At 39.7% G+C, this 15785-nt stretch overlaps 1 protein-coding gene across 2 annotated transcripts in view; it reads right to left on the bottom strand.

Annotated features, from left to right (window-relative positions):
- fibcd1b (fibrinogen C domain containing 1b) overlaps positions 1–15785 on the bottom strand; it is a 101724-nt gene that overhangs the window by 55101 nt on the left and 30838 nt on the right. For both annotated transcript variants that reach the window (XM_078271453.1, XM_078271452.1), the window contains 3 exons: positions 14277–14756; positions 6377–6536; positions 494–630 (listed from right to left, as the gene is read on the bottom strand). In XM_078271453.1, the coding sequence (XP_078127579.1) occupies positions 494–630; positions 6377–6536; positions 14277–14756 (777 nt within the window). The remainder of the gene's footprint in view (positions 1–493; positions 631–6376; positions 6537–14276; positions 14757–15785) is intronic.

A 15785-nucleotide genomic window follows, 5' to 3' on the forward strand; every position in this document is an offset into this window, starting at 1 on the left:
TTGAAGCACAATGACACTTGGTTTGCACATACAAAATGAGCTGGCTGTACATTTCTATATTTTAAGCCGTCCCATCGAAACCACATGAAACCTGTGCTTAAGATCTCCTCGCTCTTCTGTGATAAAACTTTGATGAGACTTTTTTGGATTGATACATGAGATTCCTAAGGCAGTACAACTGTAATCACAGCAGGTGCCCAGAAAACACTGTATAGGACCTCTTGTACGGCATGACTTTGATTTGAATGGAACCGATGTTGCAGTTAGAAAGATTCATGCTCAGTGAGTTATTGAGTACATTTCTAAAAGCAGACATAGTGAAAAGGCCTTCAGTTCCCTTCTGTTCCCATTTTCATTTTCATCTCGATTATAACCGTGGTGAAAACGTAGCGACTGAGTGAATGCTTTTATTTTAGGTAGAGAGACATACAGCATATGAGCTTTATGTGTGTGTGTCAACTGTAAAACGTGTATGTGTTTTCCTCTGACTCACCGTCCATCCTCCTCCGTCTGTGGTCATGTCACAGTAGACCTGGAAGCCTGCCGGGTGGTGAACAGGAAACACAGAGTAGATGCCGTCCTCTCTTTGACCACCGTTGTACAGATCACCGCAGTCACGGGGACGCGAGCCTAGGGAGAGGTGAAAGTAGGGAGACATGAAGTAAATTAGGTCCGATATGGCTTGCAAAAGGGAAAGATTGCTTGGAGCGTAAAGTGAACTCAGTAATAAAGAGAAGATGAGGATACATGACGAGGATAAGATGAGATAACACTTGAGATGAGGGTCACACTGTCCTCTGTCTACAGCCAGGCAAAGAGAGGCACACAAGTACAGTAAACATGGAGGAGCAGCGCAGTTCTGGTTCTATGTTGTGAAGTCATCCTGTCAAAATGAGGCCTCACAGTGTTGGCTTACTCAATTATTTTCTTTAAAAGGATAGAAAGAGCAAGGTGAAAGCAGACAATGACTGTGTGGAGAGGGAAGACACACAGAAAAGATGGTGGGATTGATGGGGAGAGGTGAGAGATAACACAACGAAGTCTATGTGCGGCGAAGATAAAAACTTAGAAAAACACGAGGCGCAAGTAGGTCAAAATGAAGACAGAAAGGCACGAGAGTGGAGCGCGGACCTGATGCCATATAGAAGACGCAGATATATAGCACAGCAATAGATTTGAGATAAGCCGTGGACACACATGAAAAACAAAAAAAAGTCATTATGGAATTCGGAGAGGAAGAAGTATGGCTTAGTGATTAGATATATACATTTGAGTGATACGACACAGATAAAGAGACAGGAAGAGTGGAGAGTATATAACAGACAGAAATGGAATTCAGGAAAAGTTAGTGCAGAGAAAAAGAGACAGCGACAGGGAGCATGTAATGTATACAGCAGAACAGAACTGCAGCACCCTTGTCTGTGACTGAGAAACCCGTTTTACACAGCGGGTACAAAATCTATTCCCCAGAAAGCAGGAGAGGAATTCTGTGATGAGGACAATGTCATAGATTATGCATGCCAGCCTCCACAGGGTCAAACCCCGTAGTTAAAAACAGCGAGGAGAGCTCTTGAAAAGGCCATACAAGGGTTTTTTTTACAGTCCCTACATGATATGGAATGTTTGGTCTCCCCGAAGATTTTCCATTTCTCCGTGTAAGCCTTGACTACTGAGCTCCGACTTTCATCATCATCATCACACATGAATGGTAACATTTCCTAGTTCTTCTTTTCGTTACAGGGAACTGAAGCTGTCTGGGTTTCATGGGACATTAAAAAAAGAGACTATCATCATTATTTAAGAATTTGGTCCTCTACCGTATAACAATGGCTTTCAAAGTTTTTCAGTTTAATGATCCCTTACTGCAGAGACTTTTTTTTCTTCCAAGGATCCCCCTCATGATCATACTAATACTCCAGGTCCACTTTAGCCTTGCAACTTTGTTCACACATAATTTAACATAGATTTTTGGGCTGTTGTGGGCTAAAATATATTCACATTCCAAACCTTTCTATTCCAGTGACAACATGTTACCTAGCTATCTAAAGTCTTAACAGTTTCTGGTCATCGTCCACCCTTCCTGTTGTCTGTTTTAACCATTGTTGACTTTATGGTGAAATATTTTTTTTCTTACTGTCAACAAAACCCATGAACAGAGCAAAGACAACAATGTGCGTCTCTCAATACGTTCTAAAAGTCTGAACTGCCTTCCTAAAGCACAGTAGTTTTGTAGCAAATGTGACTCAAACAGGAGGATCATTTTTTGGGCATACGAGCCTGCAAACTTTAGACAGGACAGCTGTAGAGAGAGGGGGAAGACATGCAGCAAATGGCCGCAGGTCAGACTAGAACCCTGAGCCGCTGCGTCAAGGACTGAGCCTCTGCATATGGGCACCTGCCCTACCAGGTGAGCTACTTATGCGCCCCTAGACATTACTTTCTAATGATGTGTGTGTTTGCAACAAAATACTTTGCATAAGCCCTTCAAAGTTAAGTTGCTCCGACATCGCAGGCGCTGCATAGTAGGAACTGAACTCATTTAAATGCACCCTGCCCTCACATTTCCAGCCATTATAGTTGTTCCCAACCATGCATATGTCCTGGAACTAACTTTCTATTTATGTTTTGTCTTTCTTTTGTTTTAAAAAAGCAATTCTCGTAAAACTGAATAATTAATGTGGCAGCAAAAAAATAATAATAAATCTACCAAATGTCAAGCCAATACTTTCAATTGTATGCTTACTGCTGACAACAGAAATAGGCTTTAACTTGTTAACCTTTTCAGTAGTGAAAGCCACTGTGCAACATTACAGCAAAGTCAGGCAGCCCATGAACTGAAAAGTAGGACTTCTACGGTGGTTTTGTACAACTCAGAAACCCTGCTACAGTCAGAGCTGAGAAGGGCTTTACTGCTGTCAGGTTTGGATTCATATAACTTAGAAAATCTGATATGCTCTTATGGGAATCCAATGCAAACAGTACAGAGATGAGTACTTCAAATACCCACAGGCACAGTGGGACAGACAGGCAGTCAAAGATATTCATGGTTGTGCCCCAATCCTAAACACATACTGTATGCACACAGCCGTAAAGAGACATAAAATATTTTAAAAAATGTGCTGTTGAGTATATGTGCATAGTTTTTTTATATTTATTCCTCTATTGTGCCTTATAAGAATTTGGTAGACTTAATCTCAAAGAAAAGGTTAACATGCTTACAAAGAATCTTGCACAGTAAACCTTACACAGAGAATTTGTGAAGCGCTATCCATGGTGCTGAACCTTGGTGCTGGTTGGTCAATTATTCTGAATGTTGTGCAGCTTTACTCCTGACATTTACATAGCTTTAGGACATCTATTTTTCAAATAGGTCAATGTGAAGCTCTTTGTGGACATTTACATGGAACATACCAGAATTTCAAGTGGCGATCAATTATAAATGAAAATATTCCATTATACCCTATTGGTATTGTCATGGCAAAATAGTTATTATAGGCTACATGGGCTCCAATTTCTTAAGTATTTATTTTAATTAGCTCCTGGCTCTATATAAAAGGCAAAATCTACAAATTGAGCCACAAAGGGGAGAATAACACCTATTTTCCCTTAATATTAGGCTGTTAATTTCGCCTCTCTTGCCTGTACAGAATACAGTATAATGTAAAGTACAGGAGTGGGTATATTTGCTTTCAAATGAAATGCTTCTTTCTGTATGCTGTCATCCCTTGCAGACAGCATACAAAAATGCACGCAATTCTTACATAAAAAGATAGATAAAGTAAACAAGGATATATTTATTCTCCCAAATTCTCTCTTATCAATGTCACAAATAATAGTATTTCCAAGCCTTCAGCAAAAGTATCCCACAGTCCAGTGTGCTGTCGCAAAATCTGCTTTTTACGATAGGTAATGAATAGGTCTGCATATTTCAGTAACCCCATATCCCCAAAAAGACAAAATAGTTTTTTTTCATCCCAATAATTTATGCACATTTTATTTAGTTTTAAGAGTAAAAATGTATAACTCATTGGTTGGTTTTAGTAAACTTCTTTCATATACATTTGTTAAAAATGGGCTCATGTAGGAAAAATATTAATAATGAACTGTCAGAAATACCTGACAGAAAGCTGACTGAACTGGACACTTCTTTCCTGGAGTGTCGGTATGAAATGAGCCGTACTCTAGCAGTGACAACGGGGCTCATTACAACCTTATACTGGCTGCTGACTTTACCCTGTAAGTTTTACAGGAATAAATTTTGACACACATAGCTCATACATAAGCATCCCTTATTATGAACACTTCACCAGACTTTTTCCCTATTAACATAATAAGACAAACGCATGTATAATCTAATACAAACAAAACAAAACAGTGATGTTACAGTATGTGATGCTGGGGCCGAGGAAACCAGAGGGTCCTTGGTTCAAGTCCCCAAGAACAGAGTGTGGACTAGTAGCTGGAAAGGTGCCATTTTACCTCCTGGGAGTTGATGAAGTGCCCTTAAGCAAGGTACCAAACTACCCGACTGCTCGGGACATCTTTGCATACATAACGTATAGTTCCTGTTTGTGCATGTGTGTATTTGGGCCTGTGTGTGTGAATATACGTATATAACGACAGAGTGAACAACCCTTGCAGGATTAATTAAGAACCTAACGTAGAATAGCTACCTGCTGTTTCATCATATTGTGAGTTGTTCTTGTATTTGTGTTCTCCTCATACAATGTGCATACAGCTCATAAATGCAGCTCATTAATTAACTAATGATTGCCTTTGCAATGGGAAACAATGTTTCCGTCTGTCGCTGTTATCATTAATATAGAGCCAGAAGACAACAAATTATAATAAAGCTCGAAGAAATTACTCCACAATTGAGTTTTAATACCTGCTGTGAAATAACAATTCTGCTAACATCTAAGGAGCAATCGCTCTACCAATTAATTTATAATCTATTGCCACCCACGATTCTGGTATATTTCAAGTAATGTTTACTGATTGCTTCAGAAAATCTGGTTAAGGCATTACAATTCTGATAGGCGATATCAGGCGTAGAACTGTGTGAAACAGATGGCTGAACCACCAGTGAAAAAGTTCAGCACCATGGACAGAGCTTCAACCTGTCAATCCACACTGGCCTGTGAAAACCACGCATCTCAGCCAGTTTTTTTTAGCTTTTTAAAATAATTTAGTAGTTTTATCTTAAGGAGATTTTCCAACCCATAAAGGACCACTTAATTGGTCAGTTTATCTAAAAAAAAATCTAAATTGGAGAGATGTGGTTTCCATTGGACAGAAACGCTATGTTCATTTTTTATGTAACGGTTTGGTTGGTCTTTATCTGACTTTAGGTAGACTTGAGATAAAATTGTGCATTATTAAAGTAGTACAACTATAATAATTTATTTAATATAGAATACAATATTAGAAAAATCATAGTTCCATTTGAAAACGTGTCTATTGTCACACTTCTTAACCCAGAAGATCCACTGATATTTAAAAGACAAGTGTAAAGTTACTCAAAAAAACTAAAACATTTCAGATTAATGTTAAAATGCATCAACATCATCAGGCACGGGTAAGAATTTTAGAACACAACAGCTGATATCAGGTGTGCAAGCTAATTGCTCAGTTGCACCAATTAGGCTGATGATGTCACCGGCTAACAGTTTGTAAAATAGGATATTAATAAAACACCCAATGCGTCATGTGAAGCACTTCTGTTCCTTAGAGCAAAAGTAAAAGTGCATGCCTGTTCCCTCGTGTTTGCAGATTTACGAGACATTGTTCACATTCTCCCGTTGTGAACACTCTCTCGTACTGTGCTATTATATGCTGAATACATGAGCAACCTTCGCTCTGTGCTCCTAGGCTACCTATGCACGGGAAATCCAACAGGGGAATGCAATCGGGTATACTGTGCCGGGTTAAAAGCCTTCCAATGGGATGATGCCTCTGGCCATTCTCTGCCTCTCAGCAACACGGCCCAGTGGACATGCAAGTCATTTCTCATGTACAGTAAAAAATTCCACAACTCTACCAAGGCCAGTGGATAGTGTGGATGAGATGTGGCCCAGGGAAACATACTGATATCCCCAGGAGAGGTTGAGTTGAATGAATATGTGGCAAGATGGATGACAGCCCACACTGGAATATAATTTTATAGAATAGTGCAGTCGGGCTGACAGAGGATGGGATCACAACACGGAGCAGAATACAGTGGAACAAGGTCACACATTTAGGTAGCCAGTGAAGTCTGAATAATATATACAGAGACAGAGGGACAAATTGAATACCAGACAGACAAATCTACAAAGAAAGAATCCAATCTTGCTAGACAGGTACAGACAGTCAAGCCACGCCTCATTTCTCTTACCATTGGCGCAGCCCTTGAAACGAGCCCCTCTGACTGGTGCCCTCTGCAAGTCGGCCTTGACACGCGCCTTCAGGCCCACATTCTCCTTCTGCATGGCATTAAGAGCATCACTCACTGAGTTCACTACCTTCACCATGTTGATTTGACTGTCTGACAGGAGCTGTAAAACACAAACATAGACACATTAGTTACATTTATTAAAACAAAATAATATCACAAAGAACTACAAGCTGTGCATGCTTTAATCTTACTTCCGACCATTTCCCAAAGTGTTTTTACAACCGTCCAGAGAGTGTCAGTGATTTCCTTTTATTTCACTACATTATAAAAAATCAGACGTGTTTCTTAGAGTTAGAATCCTTAAGATTTTGATTATATCAAACCCAATTTTTGATGCTATTTATGGCTGGTATTTATTAGACTGTAGCCATTAGATCCATAGTCCACAATTTCTGCGCTTGATTAAAATGGAAAACAATGCATGCACATAAAATGTAATTTCTGTATAACTTATGTAATGACATAATTTGAAAGAACAGAAAAGCCAGTTCCTAGGCATTTCAAAGAGAAACATATTTGCATCGGTACTGATAAAGTCATAAAAAGAAGACATATAAAGACATTTTCATCATGGCCGAACATCTAAGGAAATACATGGGCTGCTAGTCTTCTTCAGTTGTATTTCTGACAGTGTAGCTTCTCAAAGTATGTTTCTTGCCCCCAGTCATTTTGAACGGAAATCTGAGACTTGTATTGTTAAGAACTTCTTAACGCTATCACCAGTAAGCACAGGTGTCGCCAAATCAACCAGAACAGAGAGCTTACGGATTATAGCTTTAAGATAAGTAATCCAAAACATTCTTTTCCTTTGATTTTGTCAGAGTTACATCACAATCGCATAGTTGCACCTGCAAAGAGGGACTTAAGAAATTCGTCCTTTAGAGTGCTCAGGGATGATCCACCATCTGACATTCTAGAGTGCAGCGCCAAATCTTTATAATGTGAGAAGTGAACAAGTCCATTCGATCTATCTCATTATGTCCATGTTTACGTAATGTATGTCTTCTGGATTGTGGTGGTAGCGCTTTTCAGCAACAAACTCAGATGTCGAAGCATCCTTGAACACACCAGCAAGGACAGTTTTCAAAGTAGTTTCAACTGCATGACCATGAGATGACAATTTGACTTTGAAAAAACAAGTTGAGGGGGGGAAAAAGTTGTGCATATTGAAAATGAAAACCAAAGGCTGACTCTAGGGAGAGTAAGTCTATCGAAAAAGTTTTGGTTTGGTAGGCTACTTAATTTGTAGTTAATGGGCTAAATCATACAGTATATCACCACTGGAACAGTAAAATCCTTTAGGGACCTTTAGAAAAACAAAAGTGCAAAGACTGCCCTGTGTAGCAAAGACGCCACATGGTACCCTATCCCATAATGCACCCTGGTGAATGCTGTAAAATAGAAAGGGCCCTATGGGAAAGATGGTGATGAATGTATGTGCTAGGCCTTGCAGAGAGCAGAGTAACCTCCCTGATCTGCTGTGATCACTTTCTTACCTGCAGCCCTTTATACGCTCATTGCCAAAAGGTCGTTTTCACATATTGCCCTAGTTGGCCAACACCTACAGTATGCGCAGCCAGATGTTGTGCCCCATATGTATACACACACACTGTACCTTTGCAGGTATGGAACTTCCTTATGCACACACACACTCTCTCTCTCTCTTCTTTCGTCTTCCTCCACTCTCTCTCTCATCCACATACACACATGCACATTCAAACACACACAGACCTGCAGTGCTGAAAGTCATATATGCTGTACAGGGTTCAGGGTCTTCTATCAAAAAAAACCTTGTTGCCTTTCCCTGGTCTCAATAACTACTGTATGCAACACACCTCTGAGGCACAACAAGCTGCACTGCAATCATATTACATGGGCACTGGGGCTTAACCCACACACAGTCATAAACAACACCACCACATTTTAGGCACCCACATGCAAGTGCAAAGACCACACACACACACACACACACACACACACACACACACACACACACACACACACCTCAGCAGCTAGCCAAGATACAGCTGAGAAAACTGGGCTAACTGCTTTGTCTTTGTGTGGAGGGGTAAAGCAAAGTGGCTTTATTTTACAGAAGATTTAAAAAAGGCTATAACATGTTTGATAGATGAGTTTGCCTCCAAGTGTTGTGTACTTCCAGTGTTGTATTTTCTTCATTGTGTACACGGCATGTTTGTTTTTTGTGTGTGTGTTCGAAGAGAGAGACAAAAGCAGACAAGTGTCTGCAGTCTTAATTTTAAGACTTGACTGACACATCAATTAGGATCCTGATGTAATTAGCTCTCATTAGGCAGCCTTTCCATTGGCTCACAAAATCAGTCACCCCACATCACTTAACACAGGGAGCTTTGTTTGTGAGTCAAGCTTTAAACACAATATGTGGCAGACTCATGAAAGGCGTCCTTTTTAAATCTCAACATGAGTCACACAATAATGTGTGATGCACCAGCACTAAAAACAAAATCAAGCTTTACTACAGCGTTACTGTAGTTTAAATCCAGTTTTGTTCAATGCATCTAAATTTACATTAATCATGATTGAATTATTTGGTCAAAATACACAACAGGTGGGCTTTTGTTGGCCTCAATCAGATGTCCCATACGGCAGAGAAAATTACCTGTGGGGTAAAGTCACAGAACAGATAGGAGTTGCAAAAAACATAATTCAGCCACCATCTGCCAAATACCACATCTTCACCTCACAGACAGCGGCTGTCCAGTCAACTGGAGCCTGGATGTGCAAATGGGAGAAGTGAAGTGGAGCCCATCAAGAAGTCGCCCACGCTTTCCTCCTAACTGGTGTAGCTCTTAAAGTTGAAAATAATGCAAACCCTCGAGCACATTTGAATGATTCGTGCCTTCACTTATAAATCAAGGTAACCAATATGTTTAAAAATGTACTGAGAAAACTTCTAACAACTATACTTTGCTGGACATCTATCAATCAGTGCTGTGAGAGGACTGCTAAGTTCCCAAGAATCTTACAGCACTGAGTATAAGAACTTGTTTCTTAGTCACAATCTGAATATTGTAAAAAAATTACTTCTCAGAGGTTCAAAGGCATCCTACTAAAGCTGGAACAATTAATCAAGTTTATTGTTCGATTAGACCATCGACAAATAATGAATCTACAACTAACTTTAGAATTGTATATAATTCATGTATTGTTTCAGTCATTTTCAAGCAAAATTATCCTGTTTCAACTGTGAAGATTTCTTATTTTCTCTGTGTTATATCATTGTAAAGTGAATGTCATTGGGTTTTGGACTTTTCGTAGGCAAAGCAACCAAATGAGTCATCTTGCGCTCTGAGAACTAGTGATGGGTATTTTTTGTTCACTATTTTTTGACAAAACGAATAATTTATGAATCAAGAAAATATCCAGCAGATTAATCGATAATGAAAATCTTCATAAAAAATTCTGCCAAATGCTAAGATACGAAAAATATATTATTATATAAGATGATATCAACATCAGATGTCCACAGGGTACAGCCACACTGATTGTTTACCCCATCCTTTGTTACAGTTTGGCAGCCATGTAGCTCCCAGCCACCTTTTCCTCCCACGTCAGGCATTTCAGAGAAATCTGGATATTTTTCATCTTTTGGCAGCTTTGTTCATCTGACTCCATCTCCTCCTCAAGACCAACTGTATGGCTAATTATTTTCCCTTTGTGTTGTTTGACTGATGTCAATAAGCTACAGCTGGAGCTTTTTTTTTCAAAGAAAAATGCACATTTAGAATCCAGAAAGTACACTAAAGATACCTAGTACTTTCATGTAAATACTTGTCTTAAGTTACTGTATGAAAGTGTCACAGAATGCTAATCCAACCTCTGTCTCACTGACTGTATTTATCTTGTTAAACAGAAACCATAAATCATAGACATATGAGGCCTCTGAAGCAAAGAAACATATCCCGATGATGGACAGAACATTAAAGGGAATGTTTTCATAGAAATCTGATTGATATCACACAGAGAGCCTCTGGTCTTTGATAAGGCTTTTGGTGAAAGTCCACTAGCCGTGCAATTAAATCAGTATTAATGTAACAAAGTGGTGGGATAGCCCTTTAATGTCTGTGTGCACTAGGCCAGAAGTCTCTCTAAAGCGAGAGTCCTTCATCAATATGTACTGTTTTCCATTTTTGTCTCCTATGTGCGGTCACAGTTTTGGCATATATATATATATGTATAATAAAAAAATTGTACCACTTGATATTACGCATCTTGTTTAGTTTCCATAATACCATTATATTTAAGAAAAACATTTCCAGAAATGTATATTGCAGTGAATAATAAGCAATCTCTAAAATATATTGTTAATGGTCTAGGCAAATAGCATTTTGTTTTTATATTTTTTTTCTGTACATTCTGTGATAACATATATTTTTAAGTGCCCTTGTACTAAAAATAGAACTATATTTACATTGTTCTGCGTTGTTCTGATGACAGTGGTTTGGACCCTCTAAAAACACTGATTTGTATTGCTTTGAAGCTGTATCTTTAGAGTTTCCTATTTGCTTAATTGAATTAGGTTTCCACATGTTATGACTTGTGAATGTGACTTTTTATCATTATCCACTCTTATTGAGGTTGTGAAGTTATTTGTATCACATCCCTGGTTGACATACTGCAACAAGCACTCTGAATTTTACTTTTCCAACTCCTCAAACGACTTTGTGTTGACCAGAATGAACATCTTGAGGCAATATGGTTTTCTATTATAGAGCAGCAGAGGCTCGCCCCTAGATCTTTAGCAGAGGTTGTGGGTGTCACTTGCCCAAAACATTAATATTCCACAGGCACATCATTCGGTTTAAACTGTAACCTGTGGTTCAAGGAAATCAGTAAGTCATGCTCTTCCTTGCAGCCTTGCAGTTTTTTTGCAGTTAGACGTCTGAACGTCAAGTCAGTCAATATGTGAACTAGATTTTATATCCGTAGGACTTCTGCTTTCGGTATTCTAGCACTTCTAATTATTTATTTTTTATGCTGAAGGGGTGCATTTGTGCAGGTCACAAAACCGCCAGGTAATGGGCATTATACGTGGTTGCCTACATTGCATGTGCAGGGCTGCCAATGCTGGTCACAGTAAAAAAATAAAAATAAATTAACAACTTGAATGTAATTCATTCCCCTGACAAAAGTTTGCACTTGTTACAATGAGAAGGATCGGTGGAGACATTAACCTGAGTGACATCCAGGAGACTGTAATGAGAACACTTCTTAAGATTTGAAGGTATGCACCACAGAAATGTGAGAAGAATGTTGGAGTGGAAGTACTTTGGGACTTGGGTAATTTGGATTTTGTGTTTAAAATTCTATTGAATTTACATAAACTGTGATCCTGAAGTTGGGCTCCCTTCGCTTCATTAGTTTTTCTACAAGTGATGACTACAGAGAGGTGGTTTGGCAGGATAGCTGTGTGTGTGTGTGTGTGTGTGTGTGTGTGTTTATTCCTTTATTGATTTTTCTTTTTAGAGAATTGCTTTTATTCATATTAACTACATGAAAACACATTTTCTGACAGTATTCAATCCGGCCCATGAAATCATAGCACAGACAGCACTAATGAAAGTACTCAATAATGCTGATTAAAGAAAAATATCAGGCTGATACGGTGCTTAGTCACTTCAGATTGTATCTAGAAATCATGGGCTATGTTGTTGCCATTTAGCAATCGTGAATCTGAAGGGGTCAAGCCACGAAGAGCCCCCGAATGTTCAACTCCCAGGCCTCCAATATTCAGGGGTAACTTAAGGAGGAAGACATATACTTCCAGTATCATGAGTTTTGCACCTTGTTCATCACTCTGAAACCTAACCATCAGTTAAATGTTTTGTTAGCTTCAAGGTTCAAAATTAACTTCTTGTCCACCAGCCAAATAGCTAGTGAATGTTCAAATGGTACCAGCCACTCAATAGATCACCATTGTTTTTGGCTGGTGAATGAAGCAAATCTACCAGCCACTTGCATATTTTGCCAGCATTTAGCTGGTAAATGTTACAAATTTTGAACCCTGGTTAGTTTTCTAAATTGTACTGACCCCATCAGTGTGGTTTATTTGAATGCAAATGTCTACCTTTTTTCTATCTAAGGCTGCAAGCAGACAGTGTGAAAAATGAATAGGTCGGTTTGTGAAAAATCAAAACACATCGCTCCTGAACCAACTGCAATCAGATTCTCCTGCTTATCTCCTCAGATGCATGTGAAAGGGTTTCTCTCTATATGGCAGGGTGAAACTGTTCTACAGGGGGCTGTGGTGCACTGCACACAGAGCCAATACTAACACTGGCACAGTCAGCTCTGTGTCATCGTATAAATCAGAAGTCCTGGCTACAGGTGGTCCATAGATAACACAGTCACACCATGGTGTCAGGCAGAAACTGCGGATGTGCACACCACATGCCTTGACTCAAAAGAGAAAATCAATCACCCAGTGTCGGGGCTGCCAGCACCACCTCCACTTAGCCCTTGTGCTCACTACGCTGTGCCACCTACACCACATTAACAGCAGTAGGGACAGGCCCTCTTTCTGCCTCCACTGCACTGCCAATCAGCACCCATGGTTCCTTAGCCCACAGGGGCAGCACAAATCAATCCAGTGAGTTTTTGAGTGATATCTAAACAATGTTGAACCCTGAGCTAAAGAGATCTGGCTTAAAGAAAGGATTGGCCAAAGCAGAATGCATTCAGTTGTTTGAGATGTATGGCTGGGAGCTATGAAATCAATTTACTGCAGAACAGAGAGAATGAGCCTGATGGGCCACAATTAAAAGAGCATGTAGTGTGAAGATTTTCCACACACATTTAAGAAAATACATCGTCAATAAATCAATGCAGACAGAGCGAAACTAAAGGGAAACTAATCATGTTTCCGTCCAATGTGGAGTCTGTCTTGGACATCTAGGGAAACGTTATGCTTTCTTATTGACTTAATGTGTAAGTTGTTCTGTTTCTTGAATCGTGATGGACATTTCTTCCCCTGTGACCTCATCTTCAAACACTAGACTGAGTGAGTTCTACTCAGTTGAACATGAAGCCCATTTGCACTTTAATCTAGCCGTTATTGAGCTTGTACAGTGTAAAAAGAAAAGAGAAAGTTGACATTGGATTAATGAATAATAGTGTTTTGATTTTGCAGTCAGCAAAAGGAAGGAACTTGTCTTCAAGTCTAATGAGCGGTCACACATCTCAAGGTGGTTTCACAATCAATACATATTGATAAGTGTTTCACAATCCAGTCCTTGAGCACCTCTGTACAGTACTTAACGTCATGAGAAGTGAGTCTTGCACACTGGATTCAGTTCATCTGTTTTTACTGCGCAACCAATTACCCTTATGTTCAATCATTAAAAGAAAGAAAGAAAAACATGTTGCAGTTTTTCTTCACAAAATATTTAGTTATGGCAAAAGACTATTCTGCAAATTATTGGTACATGACTTTTTTCTATCTCAAGCCACAGTTCAGCATCTAAATAGCATATCATAATCATGTGAGCACCATTCATGGTTATGTGCCAGAATGGGACAAAATTGGGAAATAATTCATGCTCAACGTACCAGATCATTTAAGGCGCATGGATTTTTTAAACACTTGACACATTTTGTGTGTACACTCATAATTGAAGTAGTACATTACACTACTTTATCAGGACAAGGATGCTAGGGCTTCTGTAAATTCAATAATTAACGTATAGAATCTTAAAAAAAACACCACCTTTATCTTTTGTATTATATTGTGCCTTAATTACCACTCTAACCTTGGCGATTCTCTATGACCTTACGATAACATTGCATGTCCACTGTGTCTCACCTGTATGAGGCGTCCCTGCTCCGTCTGCAGTGTGTTGAGGTCTTGCCCCAGGCTGCCCTGCCCCCTGCGTAAGGATTCATAGTCCATTTTCAGTTGCCCCGCGTGGGCTGACAGCTTAGCAACCTCCTCAGCCAGACTGACAAGAAGAGCTCGATCCTGGCCTTTCACGGACTTCAGGTCAGAGTCGTGGTCAGTTAATGAGTGGAGCAGTGACGTCTGCACACCCTCCAGGCGCAAAAAGTTACTGTTGTAGTCGGGACAGTTTGGGTCGATGAAGATGTTGATACGAGAGCCATCACCTCTCTCAACGGTGACCAGGGCATTGGCTTCATCCTGATTGGTCGAGATGTGGGGTAGGCCATCAGACATGGGTGGGGCTTGGTAGTGATTCATAAAAAGGATGGTGCCAGTTACAGTGACAGCCAGCAAAACAGCCACGAAGAGCAGGATAGTGCAGAGCAGGTAGCTGCAGCTCATCCTCTGTAAGTAGGAAGAAAGAGGTAAGGAAGAAGGAAGGGAAGAAAATAAGGAAGGAAAAAAGAAAAAAGGTAGGTGTTAGAACACAGTTGCTAGAACACCAAACGCAAAAACCCTGCCTTATTCAAAAAGAAATGAGTTTCATCCATCATTGGGGATATTTTGAATGACAGGTGGTCAGTACTCGGCAATATAAACATATTCACATCTGTCCAAATGTAGTTTCGAATGATTTATGTGGCAACATAATGTGGATTCCTGCCAGTGCTCTCTCAAAATTCTCTAAAACTCCCTGTATGCCATCAGAGTGGTGCAGCAGAGGGAGGAGACACCTCTAGTCAAGGCACTGATGTTCCATCTTTCCATGTCAGAGACAGTAAAGAAAACAATATAAACCTGAAACAATAGTAGCCAGAAAGAGAAAGTAAAACAAAAGAGACTCAGACAGCCTATATAGTTTAAATTAATGAACAGAGAATTCTTCATTCGAATCCTTTTAGAGGAAAAAAAAAAGGCAGACCTCTACCAGTAACACGGTCTCCATTAACTGGACAATACTGTAAAGACCTTTACAACTTTTATGATCTGGCTCCCTTTTCCCACTCAGATCAAAAGAACTAGCAATGGAAAGGAGAGCGCATTATGGTCCACCTATGCATGATTAACAATGCCTGGCTCCCCCATATCTTCCTCCAAATGAATCAGCAACTGATCTCTTACTGATCTTTTTTTCTTTACTGGAGGATGTTTTTCTGTGAGAATATGTGGGCAGGTGTGTGGAAGTGTGTGCGTTTGTTGCTGTATGTGGAACTGTGAGTGAGTGCAAGCTCATTAATATGTAAATTGGCTGCACAAGCACACTGAAGCCCACTAATAGACAGCTAATGGTCTGCTTTACGATAGAGGTTTATGGTTTCTTTAATGTGGAGAAAATCAATTGTGTTGTCCAGGAAAAACTGCTAGCCACTGTGTTTGCCTACAGTAAAGAAGTTGTAACTCCCCCCCCAACAACTTATCCATGTGGGGGCCAAC

The sequence above is a fragment of the Sander vitreus genome, chromosome 16 (genome assembly GCF_031162955.1).
Source record: "Sander vitreus isolate 19-12246 chromosome 16, sanVit1, whole genome shotgun sequence".
In the NCBI taxonomy this organism is placed as follows: Eukaryota; Metazoa; Chordata; class Actinopteri; order Perciformes; family Percidae; genus Sander; species Sander vitreus.